Source organism: Stegodyphus dumicola, chromosome 6, assembly GCF_044657685.1.
Source record: "Stegodyphus dumicola isolate Sdum_Otavi_A_Nest chromosome 6, ASM4465768v1".
In the NCBI taxonomy this organism is placed as follows: Eukaryota; Metazoa; Arthropoda; class Arachnida; order Araneae; family Eresidae; genus Stegodyphus; species Stegodyphus dumicola.
This window is the reverse complement of record NC_140773.1, coordinates 70,699,474-70,712,244: the sequence shown is the minus strand read 5'-3', so window position 1 is coordinate 70,712,244 and position 12,771 is coordinate 70,699,474. Positions and strand designations below refer to the sequence as shown.

General features: G+C 34.5%; 1 protein-coding gene across 4 annotated transcripts in view; it reads right to left on the bottom strand.

Moving 5' to 3' along the window:
- The window catches only part of LOC118194522 (poly(A) RNA polymerase, mitochondrial-like), a 63,265-nt gene that overhangs the window by 28,142 nt on the left and 22,352 nt on the right, over nucleotides 1-12,771 (bottom strand). For all 4 annotated transcript variants that reach the window (XM_085818501.1, XM_085818502.1, XM_085818505.1 and 1 more), the window contains one exon: nucleotides 3,628-3,828. In XM_085818501.1, coding sequence (XP_085674627.1) covers nucleotides 3,628-3,828 — 201 coding nt within the window. The remainder of the gene's footprint in view (nucleotides 1-3,627; nucleotides 3,829-12,771) is intronic.

Below are 12,771 nucleotides of genomic sequence, written 5' to 3'. Positions count from 1 at the left end.
GCAGCAAAATGAATGTAAAAGAAAAAATATTGCTTCAAGGTACATGAATTAGCCTATAAACATTGTGTAATGAAGTTATGTTAAAGGAAACCATGCTTCAGTTCAACATGAAAAGCAATACTTGTGAAGGTTGGTTTACCTAATAATAGCACACCATTTCTCTTACAATGTATACATAAAATGATATAATAAATGGAAATAGCTAAAGAACCATTGATGCTGTGCTTACTGGATGCACTGCCTAGCATTGCAAGACCTAATAATCACATATCAACTGGTACTATATTTCCAAGTAAACAAGAAAATCTTCTTTGGTACAGGATAATTATATGTGACAAAAAATGGGTATTATATAACAATCCTATGCACAAATGGAATAGTTATCAATTAGTACAACTCACAATATTATGGCAAAACCACACTTTTAAGGGAAAACACCTTATTGTGCATTTGATTTAATATAATTTATTATGAATTTCTAAAATTAAAGGCAATTATCAACTGAATTTTCTGTGTTAAATTCACTCCTCTTTATTCCCAATCTTTATTTAGACAACTTGGAAATAATTAATAGAATAGGAAGCCTTCTTCTTAATACCTATGTGCATTCCCATACATCATGAGATCTGACTGGAAAGTGTAGCTTCATCCCCTTATGTATCAAGTATAACACACTATTTCTTTCTAGTGCATAAAAACATTATGTAACAGCCCTTAGTGTGACCATTTCCAAGATTTTTCATAAAACTAAAATGATACTAATTAAAATACAAATCTTACAGCCCAAAGAAATTTCACTAACTTGGTCTCAAGATGATAATACACTTATGCTTTCAAATGGTGATTTACATTATTACCTATTTTGATTTAATTTGAATTGAAAGTTTTGTCCTTGGATATAAGCTGGCACTTGCCAATACAGCATCAACAATCAAATGGTGCCTTTTGCCAATGAAATATATTTTTGATATCAGCTGATCAATTAGGTTTCCTTATTTCCAACACAAATTATTCTGTGGTTGCATTCAAAACTGTACCAAACACATTGATATTCTTAACACCTTGTCTCTGCTTCCATACAAACTCTACTACAGGAGTTTTCAGTGGTGTTGGTATTGACTGGAGGTGGATGAAATTTAAAAGAAGGTCAATGACAATCAAGGGTCATTTAGCTGAATATGTGCAAGCAGTTAATGCCACAATGAAGATACCACTGATTACAAAAATAATGTTAATACTGTAAAACACATATTCTGTGGTAAGGAAGAAATCATATAAAATAAATATGAGAGAAGAAATAAACAAAAATTGTTTAATATATTATAGAAATCAATAGTAATTTTCTAAAACTATATAAATTTAAATGTCATCTGAGAGAAAAAAGTTGTTACCCAATAATATTAGCGACTCTTCTTTTTCTTACTTAGTAAAAGCAAGCATTAGACAAGTCATAATTTACCATATAAAAACAAGAAGCAAGTTGAATATTTTTTAAAAGTTGATTTAAGAATTACATTAAGCAATTTTATGCCAAATTGCAGGGGGGAGAATGCATCAATATATCAAAAGCAGTCATCATACTAATTAAAATCAAACTTATGTGCAATTATTCTGTTATTTTGTTTCTGAAAAACTTGCCTATACTTGTAAAATTAAATAATAATAATAATAATACACAAAATACTAAAACATAAATCTAATAACCCTTCCTTTTATTTTCTCAAAATTGTGTTCACATAGTTTAACTGTTATTTTTAAGTTATTCAAATGAAGTTAATTATACTATGATTATGGTGCATGCCATGCTCTAGATTGTACAGAAAAATGCAAGAGGGTCATTGAAGAAAACCATTCATTTAAAAGGGGTCGATGCAAGAAAACGGTTGAGAATCCTGCTTGTACTAAATGAAAAAGTAAGTAAATGACTTTCCTTGAACCATTTCCCAATTCTTACTCTAACACTCTACGGGCAGTTGTTAACATTTAAGTCCATCACGTATAGTTTTATTGCATAAGAAATAGAATACTTGCAATATTTTGGTAAAATGTCACATGCTTGAATATAATAGATTGGTTCTACATCAGTTCTTGGCAAATTTCGAGTTTCAGCACATGATAACATGCAAAAAGTTTTCTAGTGAAATAAAAAAAAAAAAAAAAAAAAATTGTTTTTACATGTTTTACTGATCAGTATTTCAAAACCTTCTGAATGCTTATCCTAACTTTGAATACTTGATAAAAATGTATCCAGACAACATATTTTAAATGAGAAGTGGTATTATATTTCGAACATTTTTAATAGAGGAAGGAATACAGTCAAAAGTCTTTAATTCGGACTCGTCGGGACTTCGGCATGTATGGATTATCGATTTTTCCAGATTATAGATCATCAATTTAAATTTGGTAAGATAGCATGCAGAAATTATAAAATTAAAAATATGAAACCGTAATTTATGAAATAAAGAGCAATTATGATCTAAAGAGTATAAAAATTTACAAAAAAAAAAAAAAGCTTAACATTTATTTGTATACTTTATTAAACATTTCCTTCAACGCACGCATGCGTAAAGCATACATTACGCATAGTCGAAATTAGAAAAATGCAACAGGAAAACTATTTGATGTGTATTCATGATATTTATAATGACGAGGAATTTGATTTAAATTATATCAAAGACGCAGTACATCGAGATGAAATATTACATTTAGTAAGAAATTATAAGCCGAATAAAATAAAAACATCTGCCCTGAAGATAAGGATAGTGCTGACAGATCAACTTACAGTTCATTAAGTGCCGCGACGTCCCCCCCCAACCTCGCAGGGCAGCGTGAAATTGATAAACAGATTTCGGAATGGTTAGAGAAACAAAGGATATGCCTTTATCCATTTTTTGCAGCAATTCCACTTTTTGTTTGATGGACATTGAAACACGCTTTCGCTTTGTAGATCCTTTGGCAGTACCAGAATTGGAAATTCTTTTTTGACATAATCGAAAGTTCAAGCTTACTTTTATAAAATTGCTCTAACAGTCTGCAAAAAATAATAAGCCAGATCCAATTAGAATATTAAGGAACAACGGAATCTGCAACATTAACCAAAATAGATAATTAGATAATTTTAGCTTAGCTTATACCGTCCGTTATACATTAAACGTGCATGCGTAAACGTATTATGCGCATGCGTAAAGATATTATGCGCATTATGTGTTTACGCATGCGCAGAAAGTTTGTAGCTTTGAGGTCCGGATTATAGATCATTCCGAATTATGGACATCCGGATTAAAGACTTTTGACTGCACTATATTCTATTGACTGCAATACAACTGCGAATGATATAAGAAACTGTTTGTGTCAGAGATCTCTAAACTAGGATGCAACTAGGAATTTCAGAAGGAGTAAAAAGATGGTGGCTTATGTTCTGATTTCAATCACAACATAAGCTTTCCAAGAATGATATTTTCCTAGGGAATTCAAACACTTATCCAAAGATATTTAGTGGGGCATGGCACATAGGAAACATTTGGAACACTAGTCTATTTTTGTAGTCCATGACATCTTTTAAAAAAATCCAAAAACTTCTTTTCTATTCTATTAAAAAGAAAATATTACAACATGATGAATGCTTACAGTTTCTGGTTTGTAATCTGAAGCTGTAGTCATGTCTTCTATTACATCTACAGGCATTTTTGGATCCCTGTATTCATATTTTCGTTTAAATTTTATAAGACGAGTGCAAATAGGAATTGAATCTGCAATATTTGAGCACTGACAATTCAAAAGTAAGTTGCGACAGCTATTTTCATCAACAAATTCCAGTAAGAGAAAGGTCTGCAATTAAAAAATGTAAATTAATAAAAAATAATAAAAGAAAACATAATGTCATTTTTGCTATGAAAAAATTTCTAAACATTTTTCACAAACCATTTTAAAGACTGCATTACAAAACATAAATACACATAGTGAATGGCTAGTGCATTACAGATACTTCCTTAATAGTATAAAAGTGCTTTTTATGTACACATAATAGGAAATCGGTGGACTATCTGAAACACAGAACAAAAAATGTTTTTTATCTTAATATCATAGTAAACTAACTCCTTTGCTGAAATAATGTATTTTCATCAATAAGGATGAACAAAGACCATGATAAAAGGGGAATCATTAACAATATCTTACATACATGCAACGAAGGACGTGGGCACCACCCCTCTACCAATACGATTAATCGGTATAGCACCACGTCCACCTTTATCTAGATAACCATACGTGTTCATTGTGCTAATATACTAATATATAAACATACATACAAATTTGGTACTTCATACAGTGGCGTTAAAGCTAATTAATGCTAGACACTGGATAATACATTGCCATGTTACAAGGTGTATGCAAAAGCATGGACACGGTAGCATATATACATAACGTGTGTACTCATATGATGAGTACACTATGATCCTTTGAAGCATTATCATTAGATTACAGAAGACATGTACATACTGAAATATTAGGTGCGCAATGTTATGCTGGAATAAATAATTAGTACAGTGAATTAAAATTTAGACCCTAGATTAGTACTGTGTGGTACAGTGTCTTGCTACTGAATTATTTGTACTGTTTCCTAAGTACATTAACCAATGTACAAAGATATTAAAACATGTGTATTAGGTACACAGTAATTAGTGGATACCCAAGCGTTAGGTAAGTACTACTTTAACATACATTAACAATAGGTACTTAATACAATGCTGAACAGATAATTGGTGCAATTAATAAGAGTGGGGCTCTAGTTAGTTCTTTGCGATACGGTGCCGTGTTACAGGATAAAATGCGCAGATGCATAGTTACATAAATTCATATACATATATACAGACATTTTGTATACAGAACATAAATTCATATACTTATATACAGATATTTTGTGTACAGACACATTAGGTACATGATTATTCAGTGCGTAATAGATGTATATTAACTATACAGTGCCAAGATATGTGATAACACTAGTAGATACATGGGTACAATTACATATATACAAGGACATACACAATTACATATAGACAAAAGCGTATATATGCTTATATTTGGTACATAATAGTCATTGGTGACATAAACATTTGGTACTTACTTCATATACTTAAACTCTAGATCCATAAAATAATGTTATAACTAGTAATAGGTGCTTATTAATTTCATAATAGGACACTAGGTTGATATTTTGCCTTACTGTGTCACGTTACGTAGAAATGTATGCAGGTGCATGGGTACAGCTTCCTATTTACAATGCTATACCATTTTCCTATTTACAATGCTATACCTATTTACAACGCTTATATCATTTGATTTCATAATCAATAGTTACATGGCACATTTATATACATGAGCAGATGGTACATTGTAGAGTGCCGTTGAGGATAATTGATGCAATTAATTTTATAGTATTTTAAAAATAATGCATTTATACGCAATTATAAGGTGCATAATTGTCATTGGGTACATAATACATTAGGCGCATAATACATATACAAATTCATGTATTAGTTTCTTAATACAATGCTAGGGCAAGTAATTGGTTCTGTTATTTTTACATGTAAATTGATGCTGTAGGCGATTGGATGGATAAACTAATATATATACTAATATACATATACACAACTTTTAGGCACATAATAATCACTAGATTCTCAGACATTAGGTACATGGTATACATATACATATATAAACAGATGGTTCATAATACAGTGCTATAGAAAGTAATAAATGCAGTTAATTTTATAGTAAGATTCTAGTTTAATACTATGCGAAACGGTTTCATGTTACACAGTGTTAAATACTGATGCATGAATACAGTAATATTTCTACTTGTTAATACTATATATATATAAATATACAAATATTAGGTGCATAATTAACATAGGATACATAATTATTAGATGCACTATGCATATACATACATAATACATAAGATTAGTACAATGCTGGAACAATTCATTGGTGCTGTTAGTTTTAGTGTAAGATCCTAGTTTAACGCTGTGTGGTACAGTGCCATGCTACAGGATGATATGCGCGGAGCCATGGATTCAGTTATATACATACTACAACACGTATGTTATATTCGGATGCATGGTTACATTATCATACATACGAGGATATATATACATAGTATTAGGCACATAGTAATCATTGGGCTCACAATCTTAATGCACATAGTACCTTAGTCTCGTAGACTTGAAAGTACGTAATAAGGTTCAATTGGTGCTATTAATTTGATGATATTAAATAATATTAATACAATAATGCAGAAATGATTAATACAGTTAATGATCAATACAGTAACGTTTATACTAGAACATATACAGTCAAAAATCGTTAATCCGGACTCGTCGGGACTTCGGCGATTCCGGATTATCGATTTTTCCGGATTATAGATCATCAGTTTAAATCTCGTAAGATGGCATGCAGAAATTCTAAAATTAAAAATATGAAACTGTAATTTATGAAATAAAGAACAGTTATGATCTAAAGGGTATCAAAATTTACAAAAAAAAAAAAAAAAAAAAAAAAAAGCTTAATATTTATTTGTTTACTTTATTAAACATTTCTCTCAATGTAAGTTGTTTTAAGTTGCTTCATTTTATGTGATAATATTTTCTCTTTAATTCTATAAAAAGACATAATTTCTTGTTCAGTTACAAAGTTCCGCTGTTCAAGTCCCGTTAATTGCTGTGCCGAGAATACCGACTAACTTGTCAATCGAAATTTTTTCGTTTTCACTAACCTCTCTGTCACATTCTTCATGTCTTTATCCATTTTTTGCAGCAATTCCACTTTTTGTTTGTTGGACATCGAAACATACTTTCGTTTTGTAGATCCTTTGGAAGTTCCAGCATCAGAAATTCTATTTGACATAATAGAAAGTTCAAGTTTACTTTTATAAAATTGTTCTTACAGTCTGCAAAAAATAATAAGCGGGATCCAATTCGAAGATTAAGGAACAACGCAATCATTAACATTAACCCTTTGACAGTTTAATTTTTTTCCAGAATTCGGTCAAAAAAATGTCACAATTTTTTATTGCATTTTTTTGTTCATTTTACATTTTTAAGTAAAGATATGTTATTAAAATTAACATTTCTAATATTTTTAAGCATTTATTACAACTTTTTTCTTTAATGAAAATAATCAATTTTCCCTGCAAGTTTTTTTTTCCCTACATGAATGCAAAACAGGGAAGTTACATTTACAATTAAAATAGTACAATTACTTAACAGATATTTTCGATTTTAATTCAATTACATTTACTATTATGTTTTGATACAAAACATACTTACCCTTCTTTTTTTAAAGATCTGATTTAGTGTGATATATCTTAAAGCAAGGCGACAGGCACAGTCCAACATCACAGTCTGGGCAAAAATACCTTGTCTCTTTTCTAATTCTTTTGCCGTTGTCATTTTTTTTTCAATGAACACACATAACACTGTCTCGCGGGTCTTAGTTTTTTCTCTGTAGGTGGAATAACCTCTAAAAAATGTCTTTCTGTTAGTCTTAGTGGAGTTGGTAAATATCCAGGACGGCCTTTTCTTTCTTCTACTGCTGCATGCCTTTCAATAAGTCGATCGATAATTTCTAATCGAAACTGTAAATTCGTATCTTTACCGCCGTGCTTTTTATACAGAACATAAGCGTTCCATAAACAGATATCTAGAAGATGAAAAAATATTTTTTTGTAGTATTTCTTTCCTCGTTTCTTTATTACAGGATAATTACTTAGGTTCTGGTCCATTCGATCTACACCACCCATTGTGTTATTATACTCCATAACTACTTTAGGTTTTCGTTTAATTTCATTCGTCAAAGTAGATACTTGAACCATTTCCGGATTATGTATTGTAGATATGAGAGACACAGCTTTTTTGTCCATCCATTTCATAATGCACACTTTTCCTCTCTGGTAAGCAAGCATTTGCCCTTTTTGAAGTTTTTTTGTCAACAGTGCTTTAGGAACTCCCTTTCTTTGAAGTTTTAATGTTCCGTACATATCTGTACAGTAACTAATGAGGATATCTGCTATTTCAGGAGATGAATAAAAGTTGTCAGTTGTCAGACAGTATCCTTTATGTAAAAGTGGTTGCATAAGTGTAATAACTACCTGCGAAGATTTGCTCAAATGTTTGTAACTTTCATCAAACACAGTTCCTTTGCCGGTGTATATTATCATAGACCATACATATCCAGACTTCGACTCACAAAGCATGTACAATTTTATTCCGAAGCGTGATCGCTTTAGAGGAATATACTGTTTCCAACTTAGCCTTCCTTTGAACAACATAAGACTCTCGTCTATGGTAACATCACGTTCAGGGATGATCCTTTCTTCGAAATGAGTTTTTAAATGCTTTAGCACGGGCCATATTTTTGATAATTTTGGACACTCGTGAGAATTTATGTCAAAATTGACATTTCTGAAAAATGCAAATAACTGTAAATTAATTGAAAGCGGCAATATGACATCACTTTTGGAAAAAATGGCGTGGATGTTGAATGCCTCTTGCTCCAATAGTGCTCAACAACTGGCTTTTTTACAATACCTTGCAGAATATTCAAAGCAAAAAATACATGTAATTCATCTTTCGATGTTGGTGTCCATTTTTTGCTCCTGGAATGCTTACGAAGTGTACTGTTTTTTATGCATTGCTCAGCATATCTATTTGTTTCGAAAACAATCAGGTCAAGCAAATAATTGTCTATGAAAGCATCATAGAACTGAAGTTTACCTTTAGTCTCATCGATATCCAAGTTAATTTTTGGAATTCCAGTGAAAGCAAATCTAGGAGGCGGATCCGAAGGATTATCACAACTAATTTCAAAAAATTGTCTTGCTTGACTGATTTCATCTGTATCAGAGTCACTACTATCCAGGTCATCTAGTAAACTTTCGCTACTATCATTTACAGATAATTCAGTTTCTGATTCCGTGTCACAATTCGAATGACAAGAAATTAGCTCCATACGCTCTGAATTATCCATTATTTAAAAGTAAAAATATATTATTCAACTCTTACATCAATACAATTATCAGGCGGTTAGTAAAATATAACCAGAAAGCTATACACTGAAAGATAACAATTCGTCTTCTGATACAAAACATGCGAAAAAACCCGCGCTCTTGAACCAATCAGACAATAAACTGCAAACTATCATTTACTGGACAACTATCGCCATCTGTACGAATAATTTTTTACTAAAATTCGAAAAAATATGGCCGAAACACTGCAAGCGAAATAGAAATCAGATTGCATGTACGCCGTACGGGCAAATCAGTAAAGGCCCGAAACGTACAGGCAAAACAGGGAAGGGGTTAACTGAAATAGATAATTAAATAATTTTAGCTTACACCGTCCGTTATACATTAAACGCGCAGGCGAAAACGTATTCTGCACTTGTGCACACGCATATGCGCAGTAGTCAAGATCTTACGCGCACGCGTAAAACACCTGTGCGCATGAGCAGAAAGTTTTTAGCTTTGAGGTCCGGATTATAGATCATTCCGGATTATGGGTGTCCGAATTAACGACTTTTGACTGTATATACAAATACAAGGTGCATAATTACACTGAGTATAGAATCATTGGGTGCATTATACATATACATACATAAAACATAACTACATGGTGATGGTACTTAAGATACATTTATAAACAGGTACAGATGGTCCTTATTTACATATTGCGGTACTGATAATAGACATAATTCGTTTGGTTGGCATAATGCAAATTGATTACATAGTTGGTTCTTGCTATATTACTAGGAGTGTTGGATACTCCTTACGATAATTCACAGTTATTTTGTGGTGTTGGTAGTTGGTGCTAGACTCTGAATTACTATTCGTCTATATGGCTGACTAAGTATGGCACAGGTCTGTGTCAAGGTTGGCCAGTTTATCCATTAAAAGCCCTATTTTTCTAACCAAGTGCCTCTCTTTTATCAAAAACTTATAGAAAGCTTGTCGATTGGTCGACGGGAGGTTGATGTGTAGCCCTTCTGTAAGGGTACAGGAGGTCAGATAATGCTCCGGAGAGCCAGTCTGTCCACAGGCGCACTGGCTAGTGTTACTTATCGCGCGTTTGTTAAAGTACTCAGGAAATGGTCCGTGACCCGTAATGTATCTTACCAATTGCATGTTTGCAAAATTTTTGGTAGTGTCCACGTAGCTGACATGGTAATAAGTCTGTCGGCCGGTTTCACTGTTATCCCATGTCTGCTGCCATTTCCTGATTGCCTTTAAGCGCAATGTTCTTTTCAGATAAGACACTGGGCATGGGATGTTGATTTGTTGAGATGTTGCTCCTTTGGCTAGATGGTCAGCCAACTCATTGCCGTGGTGGCCGGCATGCGCTTTGATCCATTCAAGTCTTGTATGGAGTTGGGAATATTTTCGCAGATCTTCCTGTATTCCCTGAATAATAGTGGATGAGTGGTCAGGGTTTCCTATTGCGTATAGCGAAAAAAGACTGTCTGTCTTTATTGAAGCGTTGCGGGAGTGGTGGGATTGCAGGTAGCGGATTGCTTGCGCAAATGCCACTGCTTCTCCCTGAAAAACGCTATTAAATTGCCTTAGTTGACCCTTCCATTGATCTATGACTGTATCTTGCAGCATGACCACATAGGCACTTCCGACGTTTTCGTCTATCTTCGACCCGTCAGTGAAGATGGTAATCTGTGCTGGACGGTGGGCGGTAGTTGGATTGGTAATTATGTTTATTCCAGTGCCTTTGGCTGCTGGATGGATTTTCAGAGGCCAGCATTTAGCTTCATAGTCCTCTGGATTAAAATATTCTTCGTCAAAGGTGACAGGTCTTTTAAGCTGCAGCACGATTTGTCTTGCTGCCTCCTCTTCGACACGGATGTGTAGGGGAAGGAGGTCAGCCAGCACGTTGATCGCATCTGAAGATGTCGTGCGGTAGGCTCTGGTGATACCCAATGCAAAGGATCTTTGAAGGGTAGAAAGGTGCTTAATTTTCCTGCTTTGCATTGGGTGAGGCCATACTGCTGCTGCATAAGTGACTATCCTTTCTACCACTGTGGTGAAGAGGACCTTCTGAATATGAGGATTGAGGCCCCATTTGTGGCCATGAAATAATCACATTTGCTTCGCTATTGTCACTGTTCTAATTTTGATGTCCTGGATGCATGGTATCCAGGTCATCTTGTGGTTGAATGTGAGGCCCAGATATTTTAGTTGATTGACTATTTGTATCTTCTGATTGTTGATCTTAATAGTTGGTCTTCTTGAAAGAGAACCTCCCTTTTTAGGTATTAATAACACTTTGGATTTGTGCTCTGCAATTTTCAGTTTAAAGTTGTCACATAGGGCATAGAATTGTTGGCACACTTCGTTACAGTGAGTCTCTAATTCTCTTCGGGTTCGACCTTTCACTATTAACGCTGCATCGTCTGCGTAGGCGTAGATCTGGGTGTGCGCTGGCCATGTAGCTGTTAAGACTTTGTTGAAAGTTAGATTCCACAGGGGTAGACCAGCACACGACCCTTGTGGACAGTCTCTCGTCTGCTCCTGTTCTATTATGCCTGAGTTGTGAACTGCTAGTAGTCTTCTATTCTGTAGATAGTTGCTTAGCATCTTATACAGGTTGCTCGGACATTTTGCCTTCCGCAGAGCCTGTTTGATAGCCGGCCACCATAAAGTATCAAAAGCGTTCTTGAGATCTATGCTTATCATGGCAGTATGGTGGCCGCTATGTCGATTCTCTAAAATTGCTTCTCTAATGTCGAAGAGTGCGTGGACTGTAGAAGTGCCCGTCCTAAACCCGTATTGTCTCGAGCTTAAGAATCCTTGCGTGTGTAAATGGTACCGTAACCTGTTCATGATAATCCTACCTAGTACCTTACCCATTGCCGATAAGAGACAGATATTGGACGAAAGGATGTGGCTTCGGCTGGGTTCCGGTTCTTTTTCAGAAATAAAATAACTTGCCCTATCTTGTAAGGTTTTGGGAATATACCTGCTGCCAGAAGCTTGTTGAAATAGTCAACAAAGAATTTAGGGTGAGTTTTGATCGTTGCTTTGGTGATAGCATAGTCCATCCCATCGGGCCCAGGGGCTTTCTTGTGCGGCAGAGTTGCAAGAACTTTTTGAAGTTCACTAATTGTAATATAAGGTCTGTTGGGGCGTCCAGTGTGGTTGTTACTGTCCTGAGAAGAGCTTGTTCTGCTGTGTCCTGCAGTGCATCGTCTTTTCAGAAAACTGCGTTTAAGAGCGTACGTAGGGTGTCTGCTGCCTGTTGGTGATTGAGAGAGGGATCTGTAGCTGCGAAGGTTTAAAAATTTTACCAGTAGCTATTTTGTGGTGAATACCATACGTCTTTTTTGCTTGGGTGCAGAATTCCCTCCCTGAAGTAATCTTAGCCTGAACAATCATCTTTTTGTACCGTACCCGCTCCCGTTGAAATATGGTGAGGGTGTTGGACTCTATCTCCAACTGTCTTTCGCTTTTGAGTTTTCTTCGCAGTGCTCTGCACTTTTGTTGCTGTATTCTGAGCGCACTCGACCACCAGTTAATGCCTTGGAGTCTCTTAGGTTTTCTAAGAGGGAGATTTTCATTACATATGGCTTGCATTGTTTCTTGTAATGTTACGGAGAAGTCTTCTAATTCTGCTGCCGCAGCTAGTTGGAGCGAAGGTTCGAGGCGCATTAGCTGCACTTTAATTTTCTTCGTAAATGTTGTTAATTTCCGGCCAGGAAGGTTATAGCGTT